We start from the raw sequence: 26106 nt of genomic DNA, 5'->3' as shown, positions 1-26106 counted from the left end.
GAGTCTATGGTATTTTGCTACAAAAACAGAAGAAGAAATATTTAATATTTTTAATGCTGTGATGTAATAGCAATATAATGCAGATATGAAAAAAGTCATCTTTAAGCACAGTGGATCATGGAAACCAATTATTTCCTCCAAGGCAATAAAATCAAACAAACACTGGCGAGCGAGACAATGACTTCTTCAGTTGTCCACACAGATTTACTGATTGGAGTTCAACAATTTTATGAGCATTTTCCAGCTAGTGAAAGATTTAAGACTTTCTCTAGTATTTCAATGTCCACACAAACAATGGAAAGATAATTCTAAAAAACTAGTGTTATTAAAAAGGCCAACTAAGGGAAGCTGCTGAAAATAGGGACTCATGAGGGTTGTTCTGATGCAACCCTAACCAGTGCTTTGAAGCTAAGTCTTACATTTTGGTAAAACTCGTGTGGGAGCAGTGGTCAGTTTTTTGATCAAGTACTTTGTCAAATGACTGTACTTCGCAATAGAGTTAAAGGGACATTCTCAAGGTTTGCAGGCCCAACATGGAACACTTCTAAAGATCATTATTTGTAAAATGATTTTCTGCAAATGGATAAGTGTGACCAGTCCTGCCCAAGCCCCAATTGCTCTGGGGCTGGGGGATCCAAACGCAAAACAAGCAACCTCTGATAACAATTCTGGCTTCTGTGAGTCTTCCAAGGATGGAGAGAGACACAGTGTTGCCTTGAGGATTTGTTCATGTCAGGTTTATCCAAGCTGGCTCACAAGAGTATGAAGCAGTTTGGGAAAGCAAAAGGGAGAGCAATATGTGTGTGTATGTTGGAAAACTCAACAAGCCCACGTTTTGAGCAATCTAGGTGGAGTGCTCAGCTAAGAAGCTGGAATTTTAACACTCTTGGAGTCCTTCCTGTTGAAACCCAATAAATAGTTTTTGAATGTCTGATAGTTGGGTGTGGGAAAGTAAATTTCCATTTTTTTTTTTAAATGGGTGGATGAAGGAGAAGGAAGATAGTAACCAGAATTCAGCTTTGGGTCTGTTAGCCTTAAAAGCACTATCACAACCTCCAGTCCATCTTTGTGCCAATGCAGGGTTATTCCCTACAGTACAATCCTGGAGCAGTTTCTGTGTCGCTAAGCAATGCCAGTGAAGCATGGACTACTTTTTCTTTCCACCAAGTGATTTTTATGTAGTCTAGAAAAAATGTATGTTTAACCATTATTTTTTGGAGTGCTGTAACTTCTTCATGTAAAATGATGTACCTGGAGGTTATTAAAGAATAACTGATGAAAAAAGTAATGCCCTGATTTTCCTGTTTGGTGGTGGTGTGAAGAATTACTGTGTAGCTAAACTCTTGCATTTGACCTCAGTTTGGTGCATAAATGAAATGCCACTTGCTTATTGCCGTTCAGTCGATAGTGGAAAGAAGTCCATGTTTCATAGCCCTTTCAGTTCAGCCTTTCTGACAGGCTGCAAGGAGAAGACCCTAACGAATGAAGTGGGCAGGGCAGCTAATTATCACTCATCCCATGAGAGGATGTGTCCTTCCAGCTCCAAATTAGCTCCAGAAGGGTAAAACCTGGATAGTAACAGCAACAGGCTTCACTGCACCACTCTGGTTGAACTTCTTATTTTGCCTAGAGTACGTTCTCTTTGTCCGGGAGTAAGTATATAAAGAACTGCCAAAGTGAATGGATGAAGAGACATTTTATTCTCCAGTTTAATGCACGGTCCTCAGAAGAGAATAATAGTGTCATCTTTATTAGGAGAAACTAATTGATTTTTGGCTGACTTCCATTTTTCAGCTGTAGCATTTCATGTCACAGTCTTTGTTTCTCGTCTGTATTACACCCCTCCATATAAATCTGTTGAGACTTTTATTTCTCTGCAATAATGCATGTCTGATGGAATGTAGTATATTGTACTACAAATTATATTATCTCAAACATAAATTCTTTATACGTTAGTTACTAAAAATTGCTTATGCAAGTACTGTTACGAGAAGAAATATGCCCTGCAGCAATTTACTGTTTTCTACATTTTAATCTGTTCTTTTCTTCAAGAATGTTCAGTTTTAAATAATAAGAAGCTACTCTATTTTCAGTGTAAAGAAATTCAAGTGGGAATGTTATTCCAGTAGATAATGCCCTTTGAAATAATGTTAGATACGCTTCCATTAGGGGTAAATAAAAAACAAAGTAGTCAACATTAGCTCATGATGTGCTGTCAGCGTTGGCCTGAAATGACACCCTGCCCCCAAATCAACTCTTCCCTTGGGCATGATCTAAAGTTCATCAATGGAAAGACTCTCATTCACTTCAGTGGGCTTTGGATTACCTCCCCCACCGGATCTTGCTGGGAAAATTAAGTGGGTTTTTGTGCATACTGAGGCAGGGGGGAGGGGGAGTGGCTCCCTAGTGTAAGTACTGGAAGGTGCTCAGACACTATGGTAATGAAGGTGGTGTAAATATGCCTGTATCAGATAGAGGAAGATCATCTCCGGTGTGGGCTAATCATCCCAGAGATAGGGACCAGTAGAGCAGTCAAGCCTGAGGTGAACATCTGAGCGGACCTTAATATAACCTTACTGTTAATAAAGCCAAACCCCGGAAAGGGGATGAGTTTTCACTCTTCAGTGACTTAATTTTAAAGCTGGTTGGAAAACACAATCTCACATAGCCTATGTTACTTTCTTTTTTTTTAACTGAACTAACTTAAAAAAAAAGTAGTCTTTTTGTTCCTATATTTATTACCTTAAAACACTAACTAGGTAGTGAAAAATACAATAAACAATCCCAACTCTAGTGATTTCTTACTGAGCTTAAACAATTCTTTTCCATTAAACAAAAAATGCTCTTAGGAAGACGGAGTACAGATGTGCACATATAGCGTAGGATGCTTTTTTTAGTTGCAGAAACTGTTGCAACTTAAAAATGTGCTATACTGTAAAGCCTGTAGGAATGCTAGCACATCATTTCAGATACTCTCGTTGATTGCTATGGTCTTCTAACATGATTGCTACCACATGAACACACACCAAAATGCTTTACATTTTCAAAGCTGTCTCAATATATTTAGAGAGCAGATCTGTAGAAGCAACATTGCGCTCTGTAACTTCCCAGAAAGAACCAGCAGACCTGGGTCAAAATAAACCCATATTTTGCCAACTAGGAGCAACACTCTTCTCCCAAAACACCAGCATAAAACAGATGTTTCCTTTAGGCTAATATAAGTGCCACTCCATTAATTGCCCATTTGCTGGCACAGAAGGTAAGGGCTATTGCCCATTTTCTCTCTCTTCCCCCCCCATACATGTTCACGGAGACCAACTGTATTAGCTCTGCAAGACTAGACAGCATTAAAATGGCTATTGGATGTGTGTCTACTGCAGTATATTATTCTCCGAAGCCATGGCACGAAGCTTACAAAGATTCTACATGTACCATATTTGTGCACGTAATATATTGATGTATAAAGTGCAATACAATACAATGTATGGAACAGAGAGGCATGAACTGGCTACTGATTAATGTGTGGAAGCAGGAGCCAGAAGGTACTCAAATACCACTGTCATGCGGAGCAGTGCAAAAACCTAGACCAACAAATAGATCTGGTTCTGGCTCTGCTACTGAGCTTCAAGTTATTTTACCTTTCCATACCTCTATTTTCCCATTTCTAAAATGGGGATATTACTGCCACCTGCACTTTCCCTCCCTGTGTTACTTAACTCAGACAGAAGGAGCTATCTAAGTGCAATATAATATTATAGGAAGTTTCCTATTTAAAAGTTATGACCACTTTATTTACTTATCTAGGGCCTCTCAGTGCTGCAATTTTATGCCATTTTCTTTGCACCATTTCAGTATAAACCACCCTTTGTTCTCATTAAAGTGAGCATTGAGGAAAATTCTTAAATTAGGTTAGTTGGCAAAAAAATTAATGCATTTTCTCATGCAACTTTATAGCGTTAGTTCCTTAATTAAACTGATGGCAGTGAGATATCATAATAAAACAGCTTTTATACATTCACAAAGTAGCATTAAACAGATTAACATAATGGCAGTGCACAGCATTACATTATGCAAATTTTCATAACAAGGCTATTTTCACCACCTGCCAATACAAATCTGTCTGAGTCAACTTGAATAATTCATTACGTTATTGTGGACAGTTTCTTTACCTATCTAAGGTTCTTAATATACGCTTTCTTGCATGGCAGGAGTGACTGGACTGGAGCTGATGAGAAACCAAAAGAAATATGGCAGACAGCTGAATTCTATCAGGCTCATATCACCACTTCTAATTCAGAATTCAGTGTTGTTTTTTAATTGCTACTTAAAACTTTATGCGCCATGAGAAGCAACTAGGGTTAAAAGGTGAATCAAGTCATAAACATGTGGCATGGAATGTTATAAAACTCTAACACAGTATGAGACATGTAATTATGAGAATTTTACCACATACTGTACCCTAGGGGTAAAAACAAAAATCAGTATATCAGCACTGACTGCTGGGGGACAATGATACTGGTGCATAACTATATCTTTCCAGAAATCTTAAAAACCCCATCCACGAACAATCACACTGAAGATTTCCATTCCCCACCCCCACCAATCCCTCTCTGTCCATAAGAACCCTAGTCACATGATCAGTGATATTTTTAAACACTTTAACAGCATTATCACCAGTTTAGACAGTCAGATCACCATTCAAATTTAGCATTGATCAAGTTTTATACATTCAATTTGTCATCGCACTTTCTAAAAGAGTAAAAGCCTTGCAACATGATGTCTGTATCATCCTCGGTATAGTGGCATAATGCCATCCACACATGGGATCTCTCTTCTGTAATTTATTAGCTGCTATTTATTGAGTCTAATCTTATGCAGATTATTCTATATAAAAGATGCATTATTGTAGATTTTTTATATATATTTCTTACCATCATCATTATGGAGCAGCCCATCTACCAAATAAGCTATAGATACACCCAGACAGTTTTAATTCTAATGGATGAAAAATCGATTACTTCAGAATACCCACAGTGCCCTTTTTAATAACTAACAGATCAAGCACAGCAGAACCAACCTCATATTTTGAGAGTGACACTAAAGAAAATCACAGAAACATCATGTTACAATCCCATGCCTGCAATAATATTGCTGGGGAGAAGTTAGACTTTTTCACTGACAGGTTAGGGAAGGGTTTCTCAAACAAGGGTCGCTGCTTCTGTAGGGAAAGCCCCTGGCGGGTCGGGCCAATGGGAGCTGCTAGAAGAGGAGCAGGCCAAGGGACGTACTGATAGGCAGGTACACTACTGAAACCTCCTAAAGACTGATGGGATTCAAACCCACGCATGCACAACATAATACAAACTAACATGGCTACCCCTCTGATACATAATACAGTAGTAGCCCAACGCCTTGCCCAACTGGCCACCTCAAAATGCAGGCTTCTGGCAAGGGGAAAAAACCCAGGTACCCCATATGACAGGTGGAGATACTCATCACTACATCAAGAAGGAAGAAGCTCACAAAATACTTAAATTCTTAAAAATAATCCTTCAGTGTTGTGGATCTCCTTTGAGCTGATCAAAAATGAACAGCAATGGAAGTAGAAAGCAAGAAAGGTAGCACATATAATAAATAGAACTAATGAGAAACCCAAGAATGTAAAGACGCAGAGACAGCATTGATGGAAAACAAAAGCAAGGTAGGTTATTTCAAATCAATATAATAGAATGTAATTGGCAAGCAAGGGTTTCAACACAATAGAACACATGGCAAACACCAGGGTAAAACAAATCCAAACAACAGCAACAAAAGAGAAGCAGACGTTTTTATTCCAGAAATTACTGCGATTGTAACTTTCATTCAAAAAGATACTCGCTGCGAGGCATCCGCAGCAGATTTTCTCCCTTATTAGTCACTCACTCTGATTGTCTCAAGGATACCATTTATTGTTACAACACAAGGAAAACCAGCTGCCTAAGTTCTCTCTGTGGAAAGGTTATTAGAATTAATTGTTAAATTATAAAGTTGCTGCTGTCTTGATATCTCCACTAATTAATTCAAAAGCACTGTAATAAATTAGATTTTTCTACTTGACTGTTCATAGGATTTGCCACAAAGCAAATGCAATTACTTGAGACTATAACAGCTATGTTGGGAAAATATAATCAAATGGGAGGGAGCTGGAATACTCTGGGCCCCTAGCAAAGGGAGATGGAAGTCATCAGTTTAAGAAAAGAGGGTGCTACAAAAGACACAGCTGGGAGAACACAGAAAAGACAAATGGGACTGATGTCTTCTGAAAGTGGCAATACAAGCAAGGAATAGATAGCAACAGTAATAGTAATCCTCTTGGCTACTATAGGGCTATCTACCTCCATTGAACACAATGGCACTCACTAGCAATGGCTCCTCTACAGCAGTTAGTCTCAAGCCAACCTCAAAACTGTACAAGTATCAGCTTCTTGATCTACAGGTTAATACTGATCTATTAACCAAGTTTTTTTTAATCATATTGCCTAATGCAACACTGAAAGCCAGATCCCACTTCCACTGAAATAAATGGGAGCCTTTCAGCTGGCTTCCATGGGAATTGCATTGGGCCCAAAGGATAAAATTTTCAAATGTGACTAAGTTTCATTTTCAAAAAGGACTTGGGCCCCCTAAATCACATCCACTATAAATGAGTCAACTACCCAAATGCCTAAGTCCTCTTGACAATGGCACTTAGGATGAAATTTTCAAAAGTGCTCAAGTGATTATTCAGATTTAAAACAATTGGAGTCAGTGCCCCTAATTTAAGACAAAACAGATATTAAACTGCGCACTCTCTGCCATTTTTAAATTCTCTTGAACATGCAGGCATTTCAATGAAGGGTTATTGTTTTTTAATTTGAACTTAATAAAACAGCTAGATCTTGAGAAACAGAATAAAGCAAATGTAATTTCTTAATTATTTTTACTATCCTTTTTTCTCATTATTATTTTATTTTATTTTAAAGGTTCCTTTTATGCAGTCTAATGGCTCCTATAGCTCTGGATTTCCACAAGTAAAATACTGACAAATTTTATTCTCTACTGGAGCTTGAAATCCAGAACTAAAAAGGCGTAGAAATAAATTTCCTTTATATTAGTTATTTTAGCTCATGGGTAAAGATTGCTTCCAAGAGACACCCTCTCCTCATGAATTTGGAAAGCAAAGTAGTTGTAGAATTCCTCACAGGTTAGTATCTACCTATTCTTGTTAGTGTTAATAATGGTGTTACTTAGATTATGTTTCGATGACCTAGGCAAAAATTTGTTTCCTTTCCTTAGGCCAGACTTTTACCTTGCTATGGAAGAGACTTTTCCATTGGGAATGCACTCTGGCACAGCTACCAGTTCCACCACAGAAGATTTGAATTGAAAAATAAGAAAATATTATGAGGACACAGGCCAAGAAGGTAGCATGTCAGATTTTTTTAATCCTACTCCACACACACACTCCCTTTTTTTAAAAACGTGAATTTGGCACGTTCTGAAATTTCCTACTGGAATTTTTCAACCACTATAATTTGTTGCAAACACCAATTAAAAATAACTTCTGATTTTCTGCAAGTCGAGATTTTAACCAAATAGACTAATTTGTTACTGTGTGTGTGCTGTCGTGCCCAGAGCCCACTGCGGTAGGTACAGTACACGCAGGAGACATGAGAACAGCCCCAAAAGGAGTTCACAATTGAAGTAAATGATCAGAGGTAACAGGTGAATACCACACAGACAGACACAAAGCATAAACTAATACCAAGATAATAAGTAGATATTTCATCAGCTGCCTAGACAGTCCTTTGTTTTTCATTTTTAAATGTTTTTCTGTACATTAGAACACCAAACAGTATAATATTTTCCATACTCCACACCCTTAAAAATTAACCATCCTTTTGGCATTTCACATGCATTTTAAATTACTTTGATGGCATTTATAAGAAAAATACATTATATATACACATACATATATGCACCACTGAAATATGCTTTCCCTACAAAGTATTTTAGTGCCTGACAGAACCGTTGGCCTGGTGTTGCTGTTATGACAGGAGTAGTAGTTTCAGAGTTGTTTATTTATCATTTATATGGATAGAGAGAGTGTATGAAATTATGACAGAGCTGCTTTATTGTTTGTCCTTTAAAATCTGTTTTCTAGAAATACAGTTGCTGAGATCTCTCAGATACTGCAAACCAGATACAACAAGTTGTTCTGAGAGGAAATTTTTCCATGCTTAACACCCACATATCAATTTGTCTTGGGCAGAAATTGTTTCTCTCAGAGAAGGAATGCAGTCCCCAGAGCGCCTCCAACTTGGAGTAACAGGAATAAAGATGTCTACAGCCTTGACAGGAATTCTCATGATTCAAAAATAAAATAAAATAAAATAAAAAATAACCTGAACTCTTCTAAACTCTGGTGCTCTTCAGTGTCTAATCTGCATGGAGACATTCATTGCTGAACAACATTATTAAGGAAGAAATAGGGGCAGGAGGTAGCAACAATCAACCCATCCCCATTTAGTTTGTTCCTGCTGCCAAAAAATACAAAGCAAAGACAGCAAGATAGATACTTCAATTTCTTTGAGAGCCAAAAGACTATTCGATATTTTCAAGATCTTGCTTGTGTCATCAAGGACAGTACTGCAGGTTGTAACAGGATAGTCACTGAACCCATTACAATCTTACAAACTAATCAACAGAGCTCCATGGGATAAATGTGTTAAGAGATTTTTTAAAAGGCTAATCTTTCAAACCTCGAGAGAAAAACCTGCTGAACTAGAGCAATTGCTCAGACTCAGCAGCTCACACAGGGTGACCAGATAGCAAGTGTGAAAAATCGGGACGAGGGTGGCGGGTAATAGGCACCTATATAAGACAAGGTCCAGAATATCGAGACTATCACAATAAAATCGGGACATCTGGTCACTCTAAGATCGCAGCTTTTAGGAAGTGAGTTGTCAAATCTTTCTATGCCATGTCTGTTTTCACACACCAGGAAAAAGACAATACCTTTTTGTGAGCTATCAGGAGGCAGTTTGAGTGTTCATGTTCACATGCAATGTCATAGTCTGGAATCAGGTCAGCCAACTCCCGGACGAAATGCACCACCTCTTCATGCCAGGGAACATTGGCCATGGTTAAGTTGCTGGCCGCGCTTTCACCGCAGTACGTCACTCCCTGTTGAAACACATTGAAGTAATTACTAAATGCCTTTTAAAGATGGCTACAAATTTAAGGCAGTATTTACACATGGACATGTACAATTCACATTTCAATATACTCCGCAAGCTTGTTTTTGAAAATTTACATCAAAGTGTGTGTTGGATGGGGGAGGATGGTCTTGCAGCAAGGACATAGGAAGAGAATAAGGAAACAATCTCACTTTTGCTGAAGGCTCTCTCCCCACCAGCAATCCACGCCTCAATTTCCCCTTCTGTAAAACAGGGGCTAATCCACCCCTTCCAACTCACACAACTTTAATGCATTAGGGTGTGAAAAAAACAGCAGAAGCAACATAGCAAAAGTCGATAGGGCTTATGCTCCTAGGCCATTTAGGAGCTTTTGAAAACCACACTTTTAATGTTCATAGACAGCTTTGAGATCTTTGGAAGGAAGGTATTATCACAGTACAAAGTATTACTGTATGCACAGCAGCCTAACAAAATGTAAAAAGTTACAGAAGACTAATTCCTTCCATCCCCTCACAAATTAATTCTCTACCCCAGTGGTTCTTAAATTCTGCTCCCTAGAGCAGTGGATCTCAATCAGGGGTACACGTATTAAATTTTGTTAGGTATGCTAGGGGGGTACATCAACTCATCTAGATATTTGCCTACTTTTACAGCAGGCTATATAAAAAGCATCAGCAAAGTCAGTCCATTCTAAAATTTCGTACAGACAATGACTTGTTTACACTATTCTACACAATACAATGAAATCTAAGTAAAATGTTTATATTCCAAAGGATTTATTTTATAATTATATGGCAAAAATGAGAGAGTAAGCACTTTTTCAGTAATAGTGTGACACTTCTAATTTTGTAAGCAGGTAGTTTTTAAATGAGGTGAAATTTGGGAGTACTCAAGACAAACCAAACACCCAAAAGGGGTACAGTAGTCTGGAAAGGTCGAGAGCCATTGAGAGCCATTGCCCTAGTGAACTGACTAGTCATATAGTACTGGCTCTCATTTGCAGCTTCTTAATTTATTTAAGAGACCATTGAAAATACACCCACTAACTTGCTACTATTACTTTTCAGGATACACAACTGTAGTAGCCAGAAGTGGAAGGAGATCATAAATAAGAAAAGGGGAGATAGGCCACACAGTTATGAATGGGATGTGCAGGAGACACTCATTATTATTAAAATGTGGTTCAGACTATGCAAGTTTGGGAAACCACAGCCTGCCTTCCACCAAAATCTCTACATCATGTGAACTTTAAGCCATCTTGTGGGGCTGCTGTAAATGGCAGACTTAGCTATGTGCCAGCACAGACTGCATTTCTGCTGCAACAGGTCAACTAGTCCACTCTTAGTAAAGCACTTTGGTTTACTTCCACAACTGATTGCAGCCCAAAATCTCAAATAAGTCACTACTGGCCGTTTTAATTTCTTGCCACTGCTATTCTAAAAGTATTTGCCTGAATAAATTAGACAGTAGGAAATTACAGTAAAATACACATGCAGAATGCCAACATGAGGACCAGCAACAAACCCATTAGATATTCTTCTGGAGGGGTTGACGAAGGTAAAAAACGGATGGCCGTCTCAAGCATGCACACTCCCATTCTCTTTTCAATGAAAAGAAAAAAAACATCATATTTCAGGCATGCAAACGTTTCCTAATCCTCTGTGCAAGTGCATGAAGTGTGACTCTTTGGAAAGCTTTGAGAGCAAAACTGCTCTGTTTTAAGGGGGACAAGGAGCAGTTATAAAGCAGAGGCATCTTGTGAAATGCACTTGAGAACCCTCAGAAGGCAGGTGCTATGTGTGAAGGCACAACAACGAAAGACCTGAATTTTAGAGCAAAAGCTTCAACTCGCTGGGTCCAGTTCTCGCCTCACTTACCATGATGTAAATCACAAATAAGTCCATCAAAGTCCAAGGAGCTCTATTTGGGAGGTGGAGCTGTGCTTTTACCCCACTGTACAGATGGGGAACTGAAGCACAAAGCAATGAAGTGCGTTCCACAAGGTTACATAAGAAGCCTGTTGGGAACCAGAAATGGAACTCTGGTATCCCATATCTCAGGCCAGCATCCTAACCAGTGGTCTCTTCCTTCCTTTTAACACTTCCTTACTTCCTAGTGACAACCCTGGTTTCCTTTGCTTCACTTCAGAAAGATCTTCCCTCTGTTTTTCCCTCTCACTCCCACCTCCTCTGATCTCTATTTCTCAACATCCCTGAGAGGAAAAACAATCTCAATTGCTCTGTAATATGAACTCATAATAAAAAAAAGTGACAAAGATTCCTGTTGTAACAACTCGCATGGCTTAAAGAAAAGTATGCCAGTTTTTTCGTTACTGTACCTAGCTCTACCTTCCCCATTTGGGTCATTAATAAGCTCTATCAGGCTTTTATGCATCAAACGCCACCATCCTTTTAAGGTCTCCTTTATTAATGAAAAGTTCAACAGAACACACAAGAAAGAGACCTTCAACCACGTCTTAGCACTTGAGTCCCACTTGAGTCTAACTGTCCGAAAAGCCAGGTCCTTTATCCATGAGGCATTCTCAATTGGATTCCTTTCCTGGAGCCAGGACCTCTGCAAGGCCTTCCTTCCTGTTGACTACAGCTCTTCTCCTAGCAATATGCAGATTCCTGCAGATTGGGCCTCCTGTGATTACGTGGGATTTTGTGACCAAATAATACATCCCCAACCAAGTAGCAAAGGCGATAAAACGGCCAATGAGAGCGTGAGGGCAAGAGGTGCTTTTGCCATAGGAGTTCCTCTACTCTGGAGCCTCCTCTCTCCAGGAGCTTCCTCCCCTAATTGAGCTCTGGTAGTCTTTAGGTCCAGGCCAGGTGCTTATTAGCCAACTAGCTGTCAATCAGCCACGTAGGCATTTAATTACTTGCAGGTGGGCTGAGATGGGCTGACTTCCCTTGACATAAAGACTGATACTATGTTATATTTCTCAGTGCTGAATCTGTACCATACATTATACACACACGGGTGCACAAATACATACGCATGTGCATGCCAAACTTTCATACTGTAGCAGGATACACTCCTGAGATTGTTCTGACGTCATTATCTTTTAGCAAATTAACATTTAGCAGATGTTGAAAGCTCCGATTCCCACTGGCCATTTTATTATCTTTGCTACACGATTGGGGATGTTTTATTTGGTCCCAAAATGCTATCAGATATGTTCCTTTAAAAACAGAGCACATGCAATTCTATGGAGGATTATGTTTTGAAACTTGTTTTCCAATGGGAAGAAACTTGGTGTTTTTTTTTAAATCAGCATTTCCATCTCCACTAAATGTTTATGGAGCCCTGATCCTTTCCAGCATTACATTCTGAAGACCTAATCCTGCAGGTGTTATTTATGTTTATTATAGAATCATAGATGTGTAGGATAGGAAGGGACCTAAACAGGGCATCTAGTCTAGTCTCCTGCACTCAAGGCAGGGCTACGTAATAAGTAGACCATTCCTGACAGGTGTTTGTCTAACCTGTTCTTTCAAACCTCCAGCAATTTTGTGCACATTACTGTGGCACCTCTGAAGCACACTCATAGACCAGGACCCCATTGGGCCAGGAGCTGATCAAACAAAGATAGAACAAAAAGACAGTCACTACCTCAAAGGCTTGGTCTAAACCGGGGGGGGAGGGGGCGGAGGAGAATAGCATAGCGGAAGTCGACGTATCTTAGGTCAACTTACCTCGCATCCTCACGGCGCGGGGTCAACAGTCGCCATTCCCCTGTCGACTCCGCTTCTGCCTCTTGGCACAGTAGAGTACAGGAGTCGAGGGCAGAGCAATCGGGGATTGATTTATCACATTTACACTAGCTGCGATAAATCGATCCCTGATAGATCGATCACTACCTGCCGATCCGAAGGGTAGTGCAGACGTACCCAAAGAGTTTAAAATCTAGGTACTGAAGTTGAAGGTGCTGAGCACTAAAACGAGGGCCAAGTCCTTACATTGCAAAGGCTTGAAATGGGGGCAAGTGAAACACACAAGCAGGGGAGACTCTTAGGATAGTGGAAATATCCTTAAGAAGAAATGGAATCGCATTAATTAGAAACCATACAAGTTTTGGAAGCAATTATTTTTCACATTTTTAATTTATGGTGGACTGCCTCTGTTAATCTACCCAAGTGAAGGATATTAAAGCAGCATACTGTAGCTCAGTACCAGTGAGGTAACAGATGCACTGTGCAAGACAGAAGAGACGCAGAGGGAGTACCCAACAGGAAAGTACATTAATTTAACCCTGCACTGGAAGTTTGAAGAGATTTTAAACATGCCTATATAAAAGCAACCAGATACCCAAATAACGTAATATCTCTCTCAAAGGCTCAGCTGTATAGAGACAGCTTTGTAGAGCAATATTTTCCCCTCATTCATTATGCAGATTATGATTTGAGCAGCATGAAAAATGTATGATTACAGAGGGGTGAAAAACTCCTAGGAAGCTACAACATGACTCATTCCTTTAATAAACTTCAAAGATATCATTTACAAGCAAAGCGGACGCAGTGCCAAATGGAATTACCAAGTACTTGGATGGTTGATTAATTCTCTCTCACATTCTCACTCTCACTCTCACACACACACACACACACACACACACTGAAAATCATCTTAGCAACACACTGTACAAAAGCACATCAGCTTTCAACTTCTTAAAACTTGAGCTAGTTAACAGTGCCAACAATGCCTCTAAAACATACATGGTTGATTAGGGCAGTCTTGTTATATTTTTCAGCAATACCTGAAAATAGCGATTACTTAGAAGCCAACCATTGAAAAGGAAACAGTCCTATTATACACAATAGTTTATATATAAACTTCTCTGTAGTGGAAACACCAATGACACTCTCTTAATTAGTCTTTAATATGCATGTTTTCAGAATGCTAATTATACTAACAGCTTTCAGACAAATACCTTGAAAACCAAACCTCTTCAAAATTGTCTTAAATACTCGGGCCAATTTGTGCTTTTGGTTCTGCGCATGTAAATCCAGAGTAACTCCACTGAACTCACTGTGGATTACCTACAGGTGTAATGGAGCTGAATTTTCACCACTGATTTTATATCATTCTTGTGCTAGATTGGTTGTAATTACAGTGAATGAGAAACACAAAAAGGAGTGCTGTCTGGTGCTCACTCAGTCACCAGAGTGTTTCTTCTTTTGAGATTTGGATCCTTTCCAAGGACCTGAACAATCATGAATCATTCTAATCCAAATGGCTGTGGAAGAAGATTACCTGTGAACTAAAAATGAGAGAGCTTTGCTTCTTTTCTAAAATAAACTGCAGGCCTTCCAATTTAATTATTATGAACAAGAGAACTCTCTTATCTACTAAACCACTGATTATAAATTCACTAAACAGAATACTGTGTGAAATGACAAAAGAATAAAGTGCTGCCATCAAAATGTGGCTGACCTACTATTAGAAAGACTGGATTACTGCTCAGAAATTTGGGCACTCTTGACCCAAAGCAAATGTAATTACCTTAAACTGACCGCTGATGGATCAAATACTCTACAATAAAAATGCATATTATTGGGATTTCTATATTGTCTAAAGCTATAATACACAGCTACTCCTCATTGAAATGTGTTTTTTTTATATCCATGCTCAAGTTGATTGGACATCAGTTTATTTGCATCAATTATATCTGACAACCCAATAATTCAGTGGTTTAGTCATGAAGTGTAACCACAATATAAAGGCTACTTCCATAGATATTTAAAGAAAAAACAATATCAAGTTTTAAAGGATATCATGTTCCAAATCTGGTTTGTTTGTACAAACACCTGCCCATAGAGTAGGCTCTATGCCTGTTTTCCCATCAGTAAAATAGGGATAATGATACTTATCCACCTTTACAAAGCATTCAGATCCACAGATGGAAAGCATTATGTAAGTGTTATTATTTACTCTATTAGCATTAAGTGGTGACAGTGTTTAAAAATCATGATCCAGATTTGGCTTTACATTAGTTGTGCCATAATAATACTTTTAATGATAACGAATATTTTCAGATATCTACATCAGTTTTCATGGTTTATACCTGCTATTTACTTTATACATTACTCTTGGCTTAGACAATGAAAACAGACAAGTCTTTCAGATTGGCTTCCGGTTATTTTCACACACTGACACACCAACACAATGCCACAATGTTTGGGCTGCAAAAAGAAAGAATGCAGGGAATGATTAAATCAAAATAAAAAAGTAACCTGCTTTAAGTTTTTCTCTCTCTCACATCATGAAAACATGTGTATTGAGTCTAGATTTTGTTAAATGACCACATTTTCAGCCCAAACTACCTGACAGGGTGCATCTAGAATTCAAGGTTTGTTTTTAAAAATACAACCTCCTGCTAAAATGTTCACATGTGTTTGACCTGAAGCTCTTGAATAAGTGACTTGACTTCAGTAGGATGTTTGATACAAATCGAGTTATGCACATATGTATGCATTTAGTGATGTAGGATAGAGCTAGACAAATGCAGCAGCAGTGGTCAAAAGACTGATTTGACAAAGGCTCTTGGAAATTATACACACTGGGCCTGAGTCTCATTTATACTTAACGCCCCTTTACCCTGCCAGAGCTCTTCCTTGAAGTAGCAGCATGGTGTCAAATAGCCTTTGGGTAACTGGGAATCTGGCCCAATATTTTAAGTGAAAGAAATTGGTTAAATACAAAGAGGACAAAGGAAGAGGATCAGTTATGGGCCTGATCCTAGAGGCTTTCCTCATTACGTGAACCTACCAAAATCAAGTGTTCTCAGGGCTGCACAATTGGGCCTTTCTTTACTAGTGCCAGCCTGCTCCCCAGGTGAACTGTTCCTGGGTAAGTTCGTGTCTGTTTAGTAACGATGTACAAAGGGTCATGCAAACACAATCACCAGGTTTACTGCACTGACTGGTAAGGGTCTGCAAAATCAGGGTCGGACTGCAAGAGGGTCCGTACGCATGAGCGCTCCCACATATGTTGTCTGAAAGCTACTGTCAGTTTGCAGAGAGAGGTTTGGAGTAAGTGCACACAAGGGCACAGATACAATTTGGAATGTTAGTGTAACAGATGTATAAGGTGTATTTGTACACCATTTAAAGGTGTATTTGTTTTCTGCGTGCTTATCTGGCCTTCATACCGGTAGCACCACCAGTGCATTTTTAAATAAGTTAATCTACTGCATATGCACGTTTTCCATATCTTTGGAATGAATTATTAAGGATCTAAACATTAAACCGTTTATTAAATTTCACACAGACTTCTCTAATAAGTTGTTGAGCTCGATGTAGGGTTAAACCTGTTGAAATTTAATGGCCTGTGACATACAGAACATCTGACTAGACAATCTAATGTGCCCTTCTGGCTTTAAATGCTATGAATCTATGAATGCACTTGATTTGAAAAAAAAAAAGCAAGATACTGGTGGCTTCCCAGGGAAAAAATCTGATAAGATATGTCACCGATAAAAAGCCAAACTGCATGTTCGATAGATTAAATACACAAATCACTTTTGAATTAAAGTGCAACAGTCCTATTATGGTATTAAAATATGCAGTAATTGTGTTTTTGTTATATGGATCTCTTAATTTTGATCTCCATAAACCTCATTCTCCTGACCCACAGGTTTTACACAAGGGTAACTGTCGCCAACAACAAAATTAATTCTAGTTTCCACTAGTTTAAGTGAGAGAAGAATAGGGTTCAACAGAGTTGCACCAATGTAAGATGTGTAAATGAGAGCAGAATTAGATTCTAGATCTTTTGACCTTCCACTACACCCCAAGAGTGTTTCTGGAGCAACAGGGGATTAGCTACATTCATTTAAAATGAACATAATTTATTTCCAGTATTTAACCAGGAAAATCCCACTGAGATGAAGCCTCATTTTGTAGCAGATGCTCTACGGGACCTAATTCCTTTTTCTTTTCTTTGTCTCCTTTCTTGAACCCATTGCACTAGAGTAAATAGGGAAAAAAAAGACTATTATGACTCTTGGTCTCCCAATGAGTTCTTCAATCTACTTTATTCCCAAAGGATTAAAAATAATACCTTGTAAATCAAGAAAAGATTTGAGAGAAAAAGTTCTCACGTCACAGGTGCTCTGTACGTCCTCTCTTCGGTGTCACTATCAAAAATATAGCTGCACTAAAGGACAGACCCCCTATGTCTATCAGCAGGAGTGACATCAAGAAGTTAAATAGCTCCTAAAAACTATAAGTAATACGTACAACTGTACCCAGCAAGTGCAGAAAGAAAGAATGGACTCTGCGATTTTCAGAGCCCCTGGATCTGATCCCTTCTCAGTACTACATGACATTCATGCTGCTAAGAGTTTAAACTTTGACTCATTGCACTTAATCCCCATAGTATTGCCAAAACTGTTGGATTACATTCCTGGGCCAAATGCATCCCCAGCAGACCTCACTGACTGCAACAAGGTGACAGTTGGAGTGGGTTTGGCTCAGTAACTGCATCATAAGATAATCACCTATCTCCGTAACTCAAAACAGACAGCCTGCATGTTAGTGCAGGGTCACTGCTTTCAGGACTACAGATTCTCAGGCGGCAGCATTTTATAGGAAGCACTCACATTCCTATCGAGAGTTTTGGGGCTTTATTCAAACCTCATTAAAGTCAATGGAAAGACACTGATTTTACTGGGCATTGCATCCAGCCTATGGTGGCTTTCCTCAGGACCCAGAGTCCTTTTCCAGGCTAATTTTGTCCACATCCCCAGACCCAGAGTTCTCTTGTTTTTCTCATGCTTAGACTCCTACAGAACAGATTCACCACAAAAGGCATATCACTCCTCTACCATTCGTTTCTCTATGACCCTGCAGAACTCTTGGGAGGAGGTGAGCACCCTCTGCTCCTAGATGAGCTGGAAGATGGGAGTTGAAGGCACTCAAAATCTCTCAGAAGTGCTCAGCATCTCGCAGGATAGAGCCCTATACTAGAATACCAGCAAGACACATAGCAGGTTGAAATACACCTCTAGCCCGATATAACGCTGTCCTCGGGAGGCAAAAAATCTTACCGCGTTATAGGTGAAACCATGTTATGTCGAACTTGCTTTGATCCACTAGAGTGCGCAGCCCCTCCTGGCGTGCTGCTTTACCGCATTATATCCGAATTCGTGTTATATCGGGGTAGAGGTGTAAACAGTTTTCATTCTGTTCAACAGTATGGGACTTTGCTTTATCAGCATTACCAAAATGACATAGTCTGCACACTCACTTGATCACACACATATGACTGAGCACAAAGACTGGTGAAGATGGCACTGAAATTATTGTGGCTACCTATATTTACAGACATAGTGCTAGCCTCTCTGCAACATACACTAGCAGAAACATGGTCTCGTGATCGAAGCACTGAATTAGGACCTGGAACAATCTAGATTCCAGGCCTGCTACAGACTCCTGGCGTCACTTCCCTTCTCTACAGCCAAGTTCCCCATCTGTAAAATTGGGTTGATAATAATTATACTTCCTCTCTCTGACCCTCCAGACTTGCCTATTTACACTGTAAGAGCAGTCTTTGGAGCACTAAGTGTTTTCTCTTATTGTACATTCAAACAACATAACTCAGTGGGACCCTGACCTCAGCTGAGATCTCTATCATCCCCACACCCACACCAGACAGCCAGAACTCAGGTACGAATGGGGAAAATAATCTAAGTAGATAGAAGCCATTATTGTTAAAACAAAGGTGTAGGTGTTGCCCTTTCATGTTGGCATTATTCACTGGGGTATAAGTGGCCGCAAATGTGTCTCTCTCATTCGTGTTGGGATGCACCTTGTCTCGATACCAGCCAAGAGGAAACGGAGGCCAAAATACAATAGTCCCACTCTTGGAAGTAAGAAAAAGACGGTTACTCACCTTTGTAACTGTTGTTTTTCGAGATGTGTTGCTCATATCCATTCCAGTTAGGTGTGCGCGCGCCGCGTGCACGTTCGTCAGAGAAACTTTTACCCTAGAAACCCTGGCGGGTCGGCTGGGCGCCCCCTGGAGTGGCGCCACTATGGCGCCCAATATATATCCCAGCCGACCCGGCCACCCTTCAGTTCCTTCTTGCCGGCTACTCCGACAGTGGGGAAGGAGGGTGGGTGTGGAATGGATATGAGCAACACATCTCGAAGAACAACAATTACAAAGGTGAGTAACCGTCTTTTCTTCTTCGAGTGATTGCTCATATCCATTCCAGTTAGGTGATTCCCAAGCCTTACCTAGGCGGTGGGATCGGAGTGAGATGTGGCGGTATTTAGAACTGCTATGCCACAGGCTGCATCATCTCTTGATTGTTGGACTAGTGCATAGTGTGCGGTGAATGTGTGGACCGATGACCAAGTCGCTGCACGGCATATCTCCTGGATAGGCACGTGCGCCAGGAAGGCTGCCGACGACGCCTGAGCTCTCGTGGAATGTGCCGTGAGGTGGCCAGAGGGGACACGAGCTAGATCGTAGCATGCGAGAATGCATGCAGTCACCCAGGAGGAAATCCTCTGAGAGGAGATTGGTAGACCCCTCATCCGTTCTGCGACTGCCACAAACAGTTGAAGAGACTTCCGGAATGGCTTTGTTCGCTCAATGTAGAAAGCGAGCGCTCTGCGTACATCTAAGGAGTGTAGCTGCTGCTCCCTCCGAGAAGAGTGGGGCTTCGGGAAGAAGACCGGGAGGAAGATGTCCTGGTTGGTATGGAAGGCAGACACAACCTTAGGGAGGAACGCCAGGTGGGGTCGCAGGTGTACCTTGTCCTTATGGAAAATGGTGTAGGGTGGGTCCACTGTGAGAGCTCTCAGCTCGAAGACCCGTCTGGCCGATGTAATGGTCACCAGGAAGGCCGTCTTCCATGACAGGTACATGAGCGAGCAAGTCGCCAGTGGCTCAAATGGTGGAAGCGTGAGCCTGTTTAGGACCAAGTTAAGGTCCCAGGTAGGAGCAGGGCGGCGTACAGGGGGGTAGAGACGCTCCAGGTCTTTAACGAATCTAGCGACTAGGAGGTGGGAGAACACAGAGCGGCCACCTTCTCCTGGTCGGAAGGCGGATATGGCCGCTAAGTGTACCTTCAAGGAGGATGTGGCAAGGCCCTGCTGCTTAAGGTACCAGAGGTAGTCTAGGACCGTGGGAATCGGAGCCTGCGCAGGGGTCACACCCTGAGTAGCACACCAGCAAGAGAAGCGCTTCCACTTGGCCCTGTACGTTGAGCGAGTGGAAGGCTTCCTGCTGTTAAGGAGGATATGCTGGACCGGTGCGGAGCAGCTCAGCTCTGCCGCCTTCAGCCATGTAGGAGCCACGCCGTGAGGTGTAGGGCTCGTAGGTCCGGGTGACGGAGCCTGCCGTGATCCTGTGTGATTAGGTCTGGGTGGAGAGGGAGGGGGATTGGAGGTTCCACAGACAGATCCAGCAAGGCGGTGAACCAATGCTGTCTGGGCCACGCAGGTGCGATCAGGATTAGATGCGCTTTGTCCCTGTGTAGTTTCAACAGGACTTTGTGCACCAGAGGGAACGGAGGGAAGGCATACAATAGGTGGTGGGTCCATGGCAGGAGGAATGCGTCCGTGATCGACCAGGGAGAGAGACCTTGAAAGGAGCAAAACTCCTGGCACTTCCTGTTGGACCTGGTCGCGAATAGGTCTATGCGGGGAAATCCCCACCTCTGGAAGAGGGAATGGATGACATCCAGTCTGATCGACCATTCGTGGCATAGGAAGGATCGGCTGAGTCTGTCCGCCAGTGCATTCCTGACCCCTGGGAGGAAGGATGCCACAAGATCTATCGACTGGGCTATGCAGAAGTCCCAGAGTCGAATGGCTTCCTGACATAGGGGAGACAAACGGGTTCCCCCCTGTTTGTTGATGTAGTACATGGCCGTTGCGTTGTCCGTGAGTACGGAAACACAACGGCCATGCAGGCGTTGTTGGAACGCCTGGCAGGCGAGGCAGACTGCCCTCAACTCCTGGACATTTATGTGGAGTGACAGCTCTTGGGACGACCAGAGGCCCTGGGTACGTAGTTGTCCTAGGTGGGCCCCCCACCCCAGGGATGATGCATCGGTTGTTAAGAGTCATCGACAGTGGCTGTGGGTGGAATGGCATCCCCGCACATACTAGGGATGGGGTCAGCCACCAGTCGAGGGAACAGAGAGGGTCGGAGGGGACTGTCACCAATACATCTAGGTGGTCCTTGCCCAGGCGGAACACCGAATGAAGCCACGTTTGGAAGGGCCTCATTCGGAGCCTGGTATACTTCGTCACATAAGTACATGCGGCCATATGCCCCAGTAGTGTGAGGCAGGTGCGAGCTGAGGTGATTGTGGAGGCCTGCAAGCTCCGTATGATCAAGACGATAGTCTGGAAGCGGGGCTGAGGTAAGTAAGCCCTGGCTTGAGTAGAGTCCAGGGTCGTGCCTATGAAGTCCAACCTCTGTGTGGGGACCAGGGTGGATTTCTCAGCATTGAGAAGCAGACTTAGCTGGGAGAAGAGGTCCGTAACCACCTCGACATGTTGCCGCACCTGCGACTGGGAGGACCCCTTTAGGAGCCAGTCGTCGAGGTACGGAAACACGTGGATTTTCCGCCGATGGAGGTGGGCGGCCACAACGGCCATGCACTTGGTAAACACCCTCGGGGCCGTGGAGAGGCCGAAGGGTAGGACTGCGAATTGGAAGTGCTGATGTCCGACCATGAAGCGAAGGTACTTCCTGTGCGGTGGAAAGATGGCAATATGGAAGTACGCGTCCTTCATGTCGAGGGCGGCATACCAGTCTCCAGGATCCAGGGATGGGATAATGGTTCCCAGGGAGATCATGCGGAACTTCAACTTGAGCATCCATTTGTTGAGGCCCCGCAGGTCTAGGATGGCTCTGAGACCTCCCTTGGACTTGGGAATCAGAAAATATCGGGAGTAGAACCCCTTTCCTCTCTTGTCTAGAGGTACCTCCTCTATAGCTCCTGCTGCAAGGAGAGAATGAACCTCCTGCAGGAGGGTTTGCTCGTGAGAGGGGTCCCTGAAGAGGGACTGGGAAGGGGGGCGGGAAGGGGGTGAGGAAGCAAATTGTAGGTGGTATCCTTGCTTCACCGTGCGCAGCACCCAATGGTCTGAAGTTAACTGGGATCACGCCGGGAGGAAGTGGGAGAGGCGGTTGGAGAAGGTAGGGGAAGGATCCTGTCTTGAGGCTGGTACGCCGTCCCCAGGCGCACCTTCAAAAGCCGGACTTGGAGCCTGGTGATGCCTTGGAGGGCCCTTGGTTTTGGCCTCCCTGGGAGCTGGATTGGCGTCTGCGGCCCCCCCGGCCACGCCGTCTACTGAAGTCCTGCCTCTGGCGGGGTGGGAAGTATGGGCAGCGTGCTTGGGGCCTGAAGGGTCTACGCTGGGTGGAAGGTGTATGCATCCCCAGCGAGCGTATGATGACTCGATTGTCCTTCAGGTTTTGCAATTTGGAGTCCGTTTTGTCCGAGAACAAACCCTTCCCGTCAAAGGGTAAGTCCTGGACGGTATATTGTAGTTCCGGGGGTAGGGTGGAGGCCTGAAGCCAGGAAATGCGCCCCATGGTGATAACCGAGGCCAAGGTTCTGGCTGCTGAGTCGGCCGCGTCGAGGGAGGCCTGTAGAGAGGTCCTGGCCACCTTCTTACCCTCCTCCAGGAACGCATTAAATTCCGGGCGTGAGTCCTGGGGTAGAAGCTCGGAGAACTTACCCACCTCCGCACATATATTATAGTTATATCGGCCCAATAGGGCCTGTTGGTTGGCCACACGGAGTTGCAAGGCCCCAGCTGAGTACACCTTGAGACCCATGAGGTCCATTCGCCTAGCTTCCTTGGTTTGGGGGCCGGTGCCTGCTGGCCATGCCGTTCCCTGTCGTTGACAGACTGAACAACTAGGGAGGAGGGTGGACGTACAGGTACTCGTACCCCCCGAGAGGGTACCATGTACTTTCTTTCCACTCCCTTAGCCTTCGGCGGGATGGAGGCTGGCGATTGCCAAAGGTTATCGGCGGTGGACTGGATAGTCTTGATGAATGGGAGGGCTACTCGGGTAGGTGCGTCCGCAGAGAGGATGCTCACTACCGGGTCCTCAACCTCTGGGACTTCCTCCACAGGTAGGTTGATGTTAAGGGCCACTCTACGGAGGAGGTCCTGGTGGGCCCTGAGGTCTATCGGTGGGGGCCCTGACGCTGAAGACACAGCCACGGCCTCATCTGGCGAGGAGGAGGAGGAGGATACTCCGGGGATGAGGGCATCCTGTGTGGTCTCCTGCTCCTGGACCAGTTCCTGCTCCAGTTGACCCGGGGAGCCTGGTGGCTGCTGTTTATCCGACTCAACCGCGGGGGGGCGGGAAACAGTGGCCTCTGGTACCCCATGTTCTGAGGTGGCAGAACAGGTCTGGGGCACGGGGCCACCCTGGGTCTGATGATATGCCCAGGGTGTCCAAAAACCCCACTGTTGGGAACCCACGTCCTGCGGGCGGGGGTCCTGGAACACTCCTAGCGGTACTTTGGGATCCTGGTCCCGGTCGTAGTAGCTACCCGCCTGGGAGGATGCCGACGTGCCTCTGGACGGCCATGGTGGAGCAGCGAAAGTTGGAGCCGAGGTTCCGACAAACCTTACACCTCTGGGTTGTGGTGACCGGTGTCGGTATTGGTGACGATGCCGAGAGCGAGACCGGGATCTGCGACCGGCTCGGTGCCGGGAGGTCGACCGAGATCTCGAGTCTCTCTGTCTCGACTTGCTCCTGGAGGTGCAGCACCCACCGCGGTGCCGTGAGCACCGAGTTGACGCTCGAGACGTCGACCGGTGCTGGGAGCCTGACCGGTGCCGGGAGCGTGAGTGGTACCGAGGTGATCGGTGCCGGGAGCCTGAACGGTGCCTAGGTGAATGCCGGTGCCGGGAGTCTGACCGGTGCCGAGACCGAGATCGCCGTCGAGAGTATGAGCGACATCTCGATGCAGAGCATCCGCGGGTCCGCGATCTGGAGCGGTGCTGGTCTGCTACGCTGACCGAAGCTGGTCTGGTCAGGGTCGGTTTGCCCATTGAATGTAGTACCCACACCAGCGGTGCCGGGGGTAAGGGCGGTGGCGCATCGGTGATCGCGATCAGATCCCTTGCTGCGGCAAACGTCTCCGGGATAGATGGCGAAGCAGGCTCTACCGCGGTGGGCACCGGGGAGCCGCCAGGTGCCGGACTCGACGGCCCTCGTGGGGTCGGAGACAACGGTGCTGGCTTAGACGGTGCCGCGGCAGATATCGTCTTGGTTCTCGGCTTGAAAGACTTGCAAATCGAGCACTTAGCCGATAAGTGTGACTCCCCGAAGCACTTCAAGCAGGAGTCATGGGGGTCTCCAACTGGCATAGGCTTGTGACAAGCCGAGCACTGCTTGAATCCCGATGAGCCGGGCATGAGCTCCGGCTCCAGGTGCGGGGAAGGGAGGGTGGTCCCCGATCCCCTCAAACTATAACTAATAACTACACTATTAACCCTAACTAACTAACTAACTGACTATGTAATTATATATATATATATATATTTTTTGAGCTGCTAGGGAGTGTGGAGGTCAGCGAAGCCGCGCTCCACAGTTCCAACGACCGACACAGGCGGTAAGAAGGAACTGAAGGGTGGCCGGGTCGGCTGGGATATATATTGGGCGCCATAGCGGCGCCACTCCAGGGGGTGCCCAGCCAACCCGCCAGGGTTGCTAGGGTAAAAGTTTCTCCGATGAACGTGCACGCGGCGCGCGCACACCTAACTGGAATGGATATGAGCAATCACTCAAAGAAGAACCATGTGATCCCATTCAGCGAGACAGCACAGTAATTGGAGAAAACTATTGTGCCTTCCCCGCTGAGCCAATCCCTCTGCACTTCTAAAATACTGCTGTTTAGCAGAAACTGGCGAATAAAACTGGATGGAAGAAATAAGGTTGCTGGTTGACCAAATGCTAAATTTAGTGTGAGCTGCTTTATTCCTAAGGAGCATAACATTTACCTCCTTTAAAATATTACACTCATTTTAAAGAACTGAAAGATGAAAGAAAAGGGTTAAAAAAACCCTGCCCCAAAATAAAAGCACTAAAAATAAAAAATCCACTGAAAAACCCATGAGGAAGTGTTTGTCCTTCATTGACTACAAATTATAGTCCATCTAAACAAAACAAATCAAGTGTCAAGCAAATCTCAGCTCCAGGAAAGTGTCAGAAAATTTCATGACATTTTAAAGAGATGGAAATGCCATCCCAAATCTAAAAATGTTCCGCTGATACATAGACAGCTCTGCCATTCGGTTCAGACAGTGATAAGATCAGTGCAGTTCTCAGGAAAAGAAAAATCCCATCTTGAATGGGCACTGCCTGCAAATGCTGTAAGTAATAGAGTGCTTCATATTTAAGCTTATTTTTTAAGGACATACACACTGCTGCAGTTCTTATGCATTAAAATAACAGGACAGCACAATTCAATATAAAAGCTCTGTGATGACTCAAGTGGAAAAATGGAGGCTATTGCAGGATCTGCAATAGATGGAGGTTCGCCTAGTTTGCGGATAGTTTATTTTTATTAGGTGACTACGCTAACCAATTATTTGTGTTTTATTGTATTGAACTGTCCACTTTTGTCTTCTAACTTAGCTACTGTCTTCATGTACAGTATCATGCGCACTGAAAAAAATCTTTAAATGAGAAAGCCAATGCACAAGTCGTTTTCATGCCCTAAGAACTATACAGCTGATGTTGAAATTGTACATTGCGAAAATTTTCAGCCAGCTGTAATTAAGGGCCATGTACAGGGGCAGACAAGAGGAATGGAGAAGCCCCAAGAAGGTTTCCCACCTCTTTCGGCCTCTGTGCAGAGTCTGCTATTGATAGGCAAAATGCATGCTGC

The 26106-nt window shown here is 43.5% G+C and overlaps 1 protein-coding gene across 6 annotated transcripts in view; it reads right to left on the bottom strand.

The window, feature by feature from the left end:
- The window catches only part of LOC115636549 (S-adenosyl-L-methionine-dependent tRNA 4-demethylwyosine synthase TYW1-like), a 132545-nt gene that overhangs the window by 7136 nt on the left and 99303 nt on the right, over window positions 1-26106 (bottom strand). For all 6 annotated transcript variants that reach the window (XM_030536789.1, XM_030536792.1, XM_030536787.1 and 3 more), the window contains one exon: window positions 9037-9204. In XM_030536789.1, coding sequence (XP_030392649.1) covers window positions 9037-9204 — 168 coding nt within the window. The remainder of the gene's footprint in view (window positions 1-9036; window positions 9205-26106) is intronic.

This window comes from Gopherus evgoodei, chromosome 17 (genome assembly GCF_007399415.2).
Source record: "Gopherus evgoodei ecotype Sinaloan lineage chromosome 17, rGopEvg1_v1.p, whole genome shotgun sequence".
Taxonomy (NCBI): domain Eukaryota; kingdom Metazoa; phylum Chordata; order Testudines; family Testudinidae; genus Gopherus; species Gopherus evgoodei.
The sequence above is the reverse complement of the archived record's forward strand: the minus strand, read 5'-3'. Positions and strand labels throughout refer to the sequence as shown.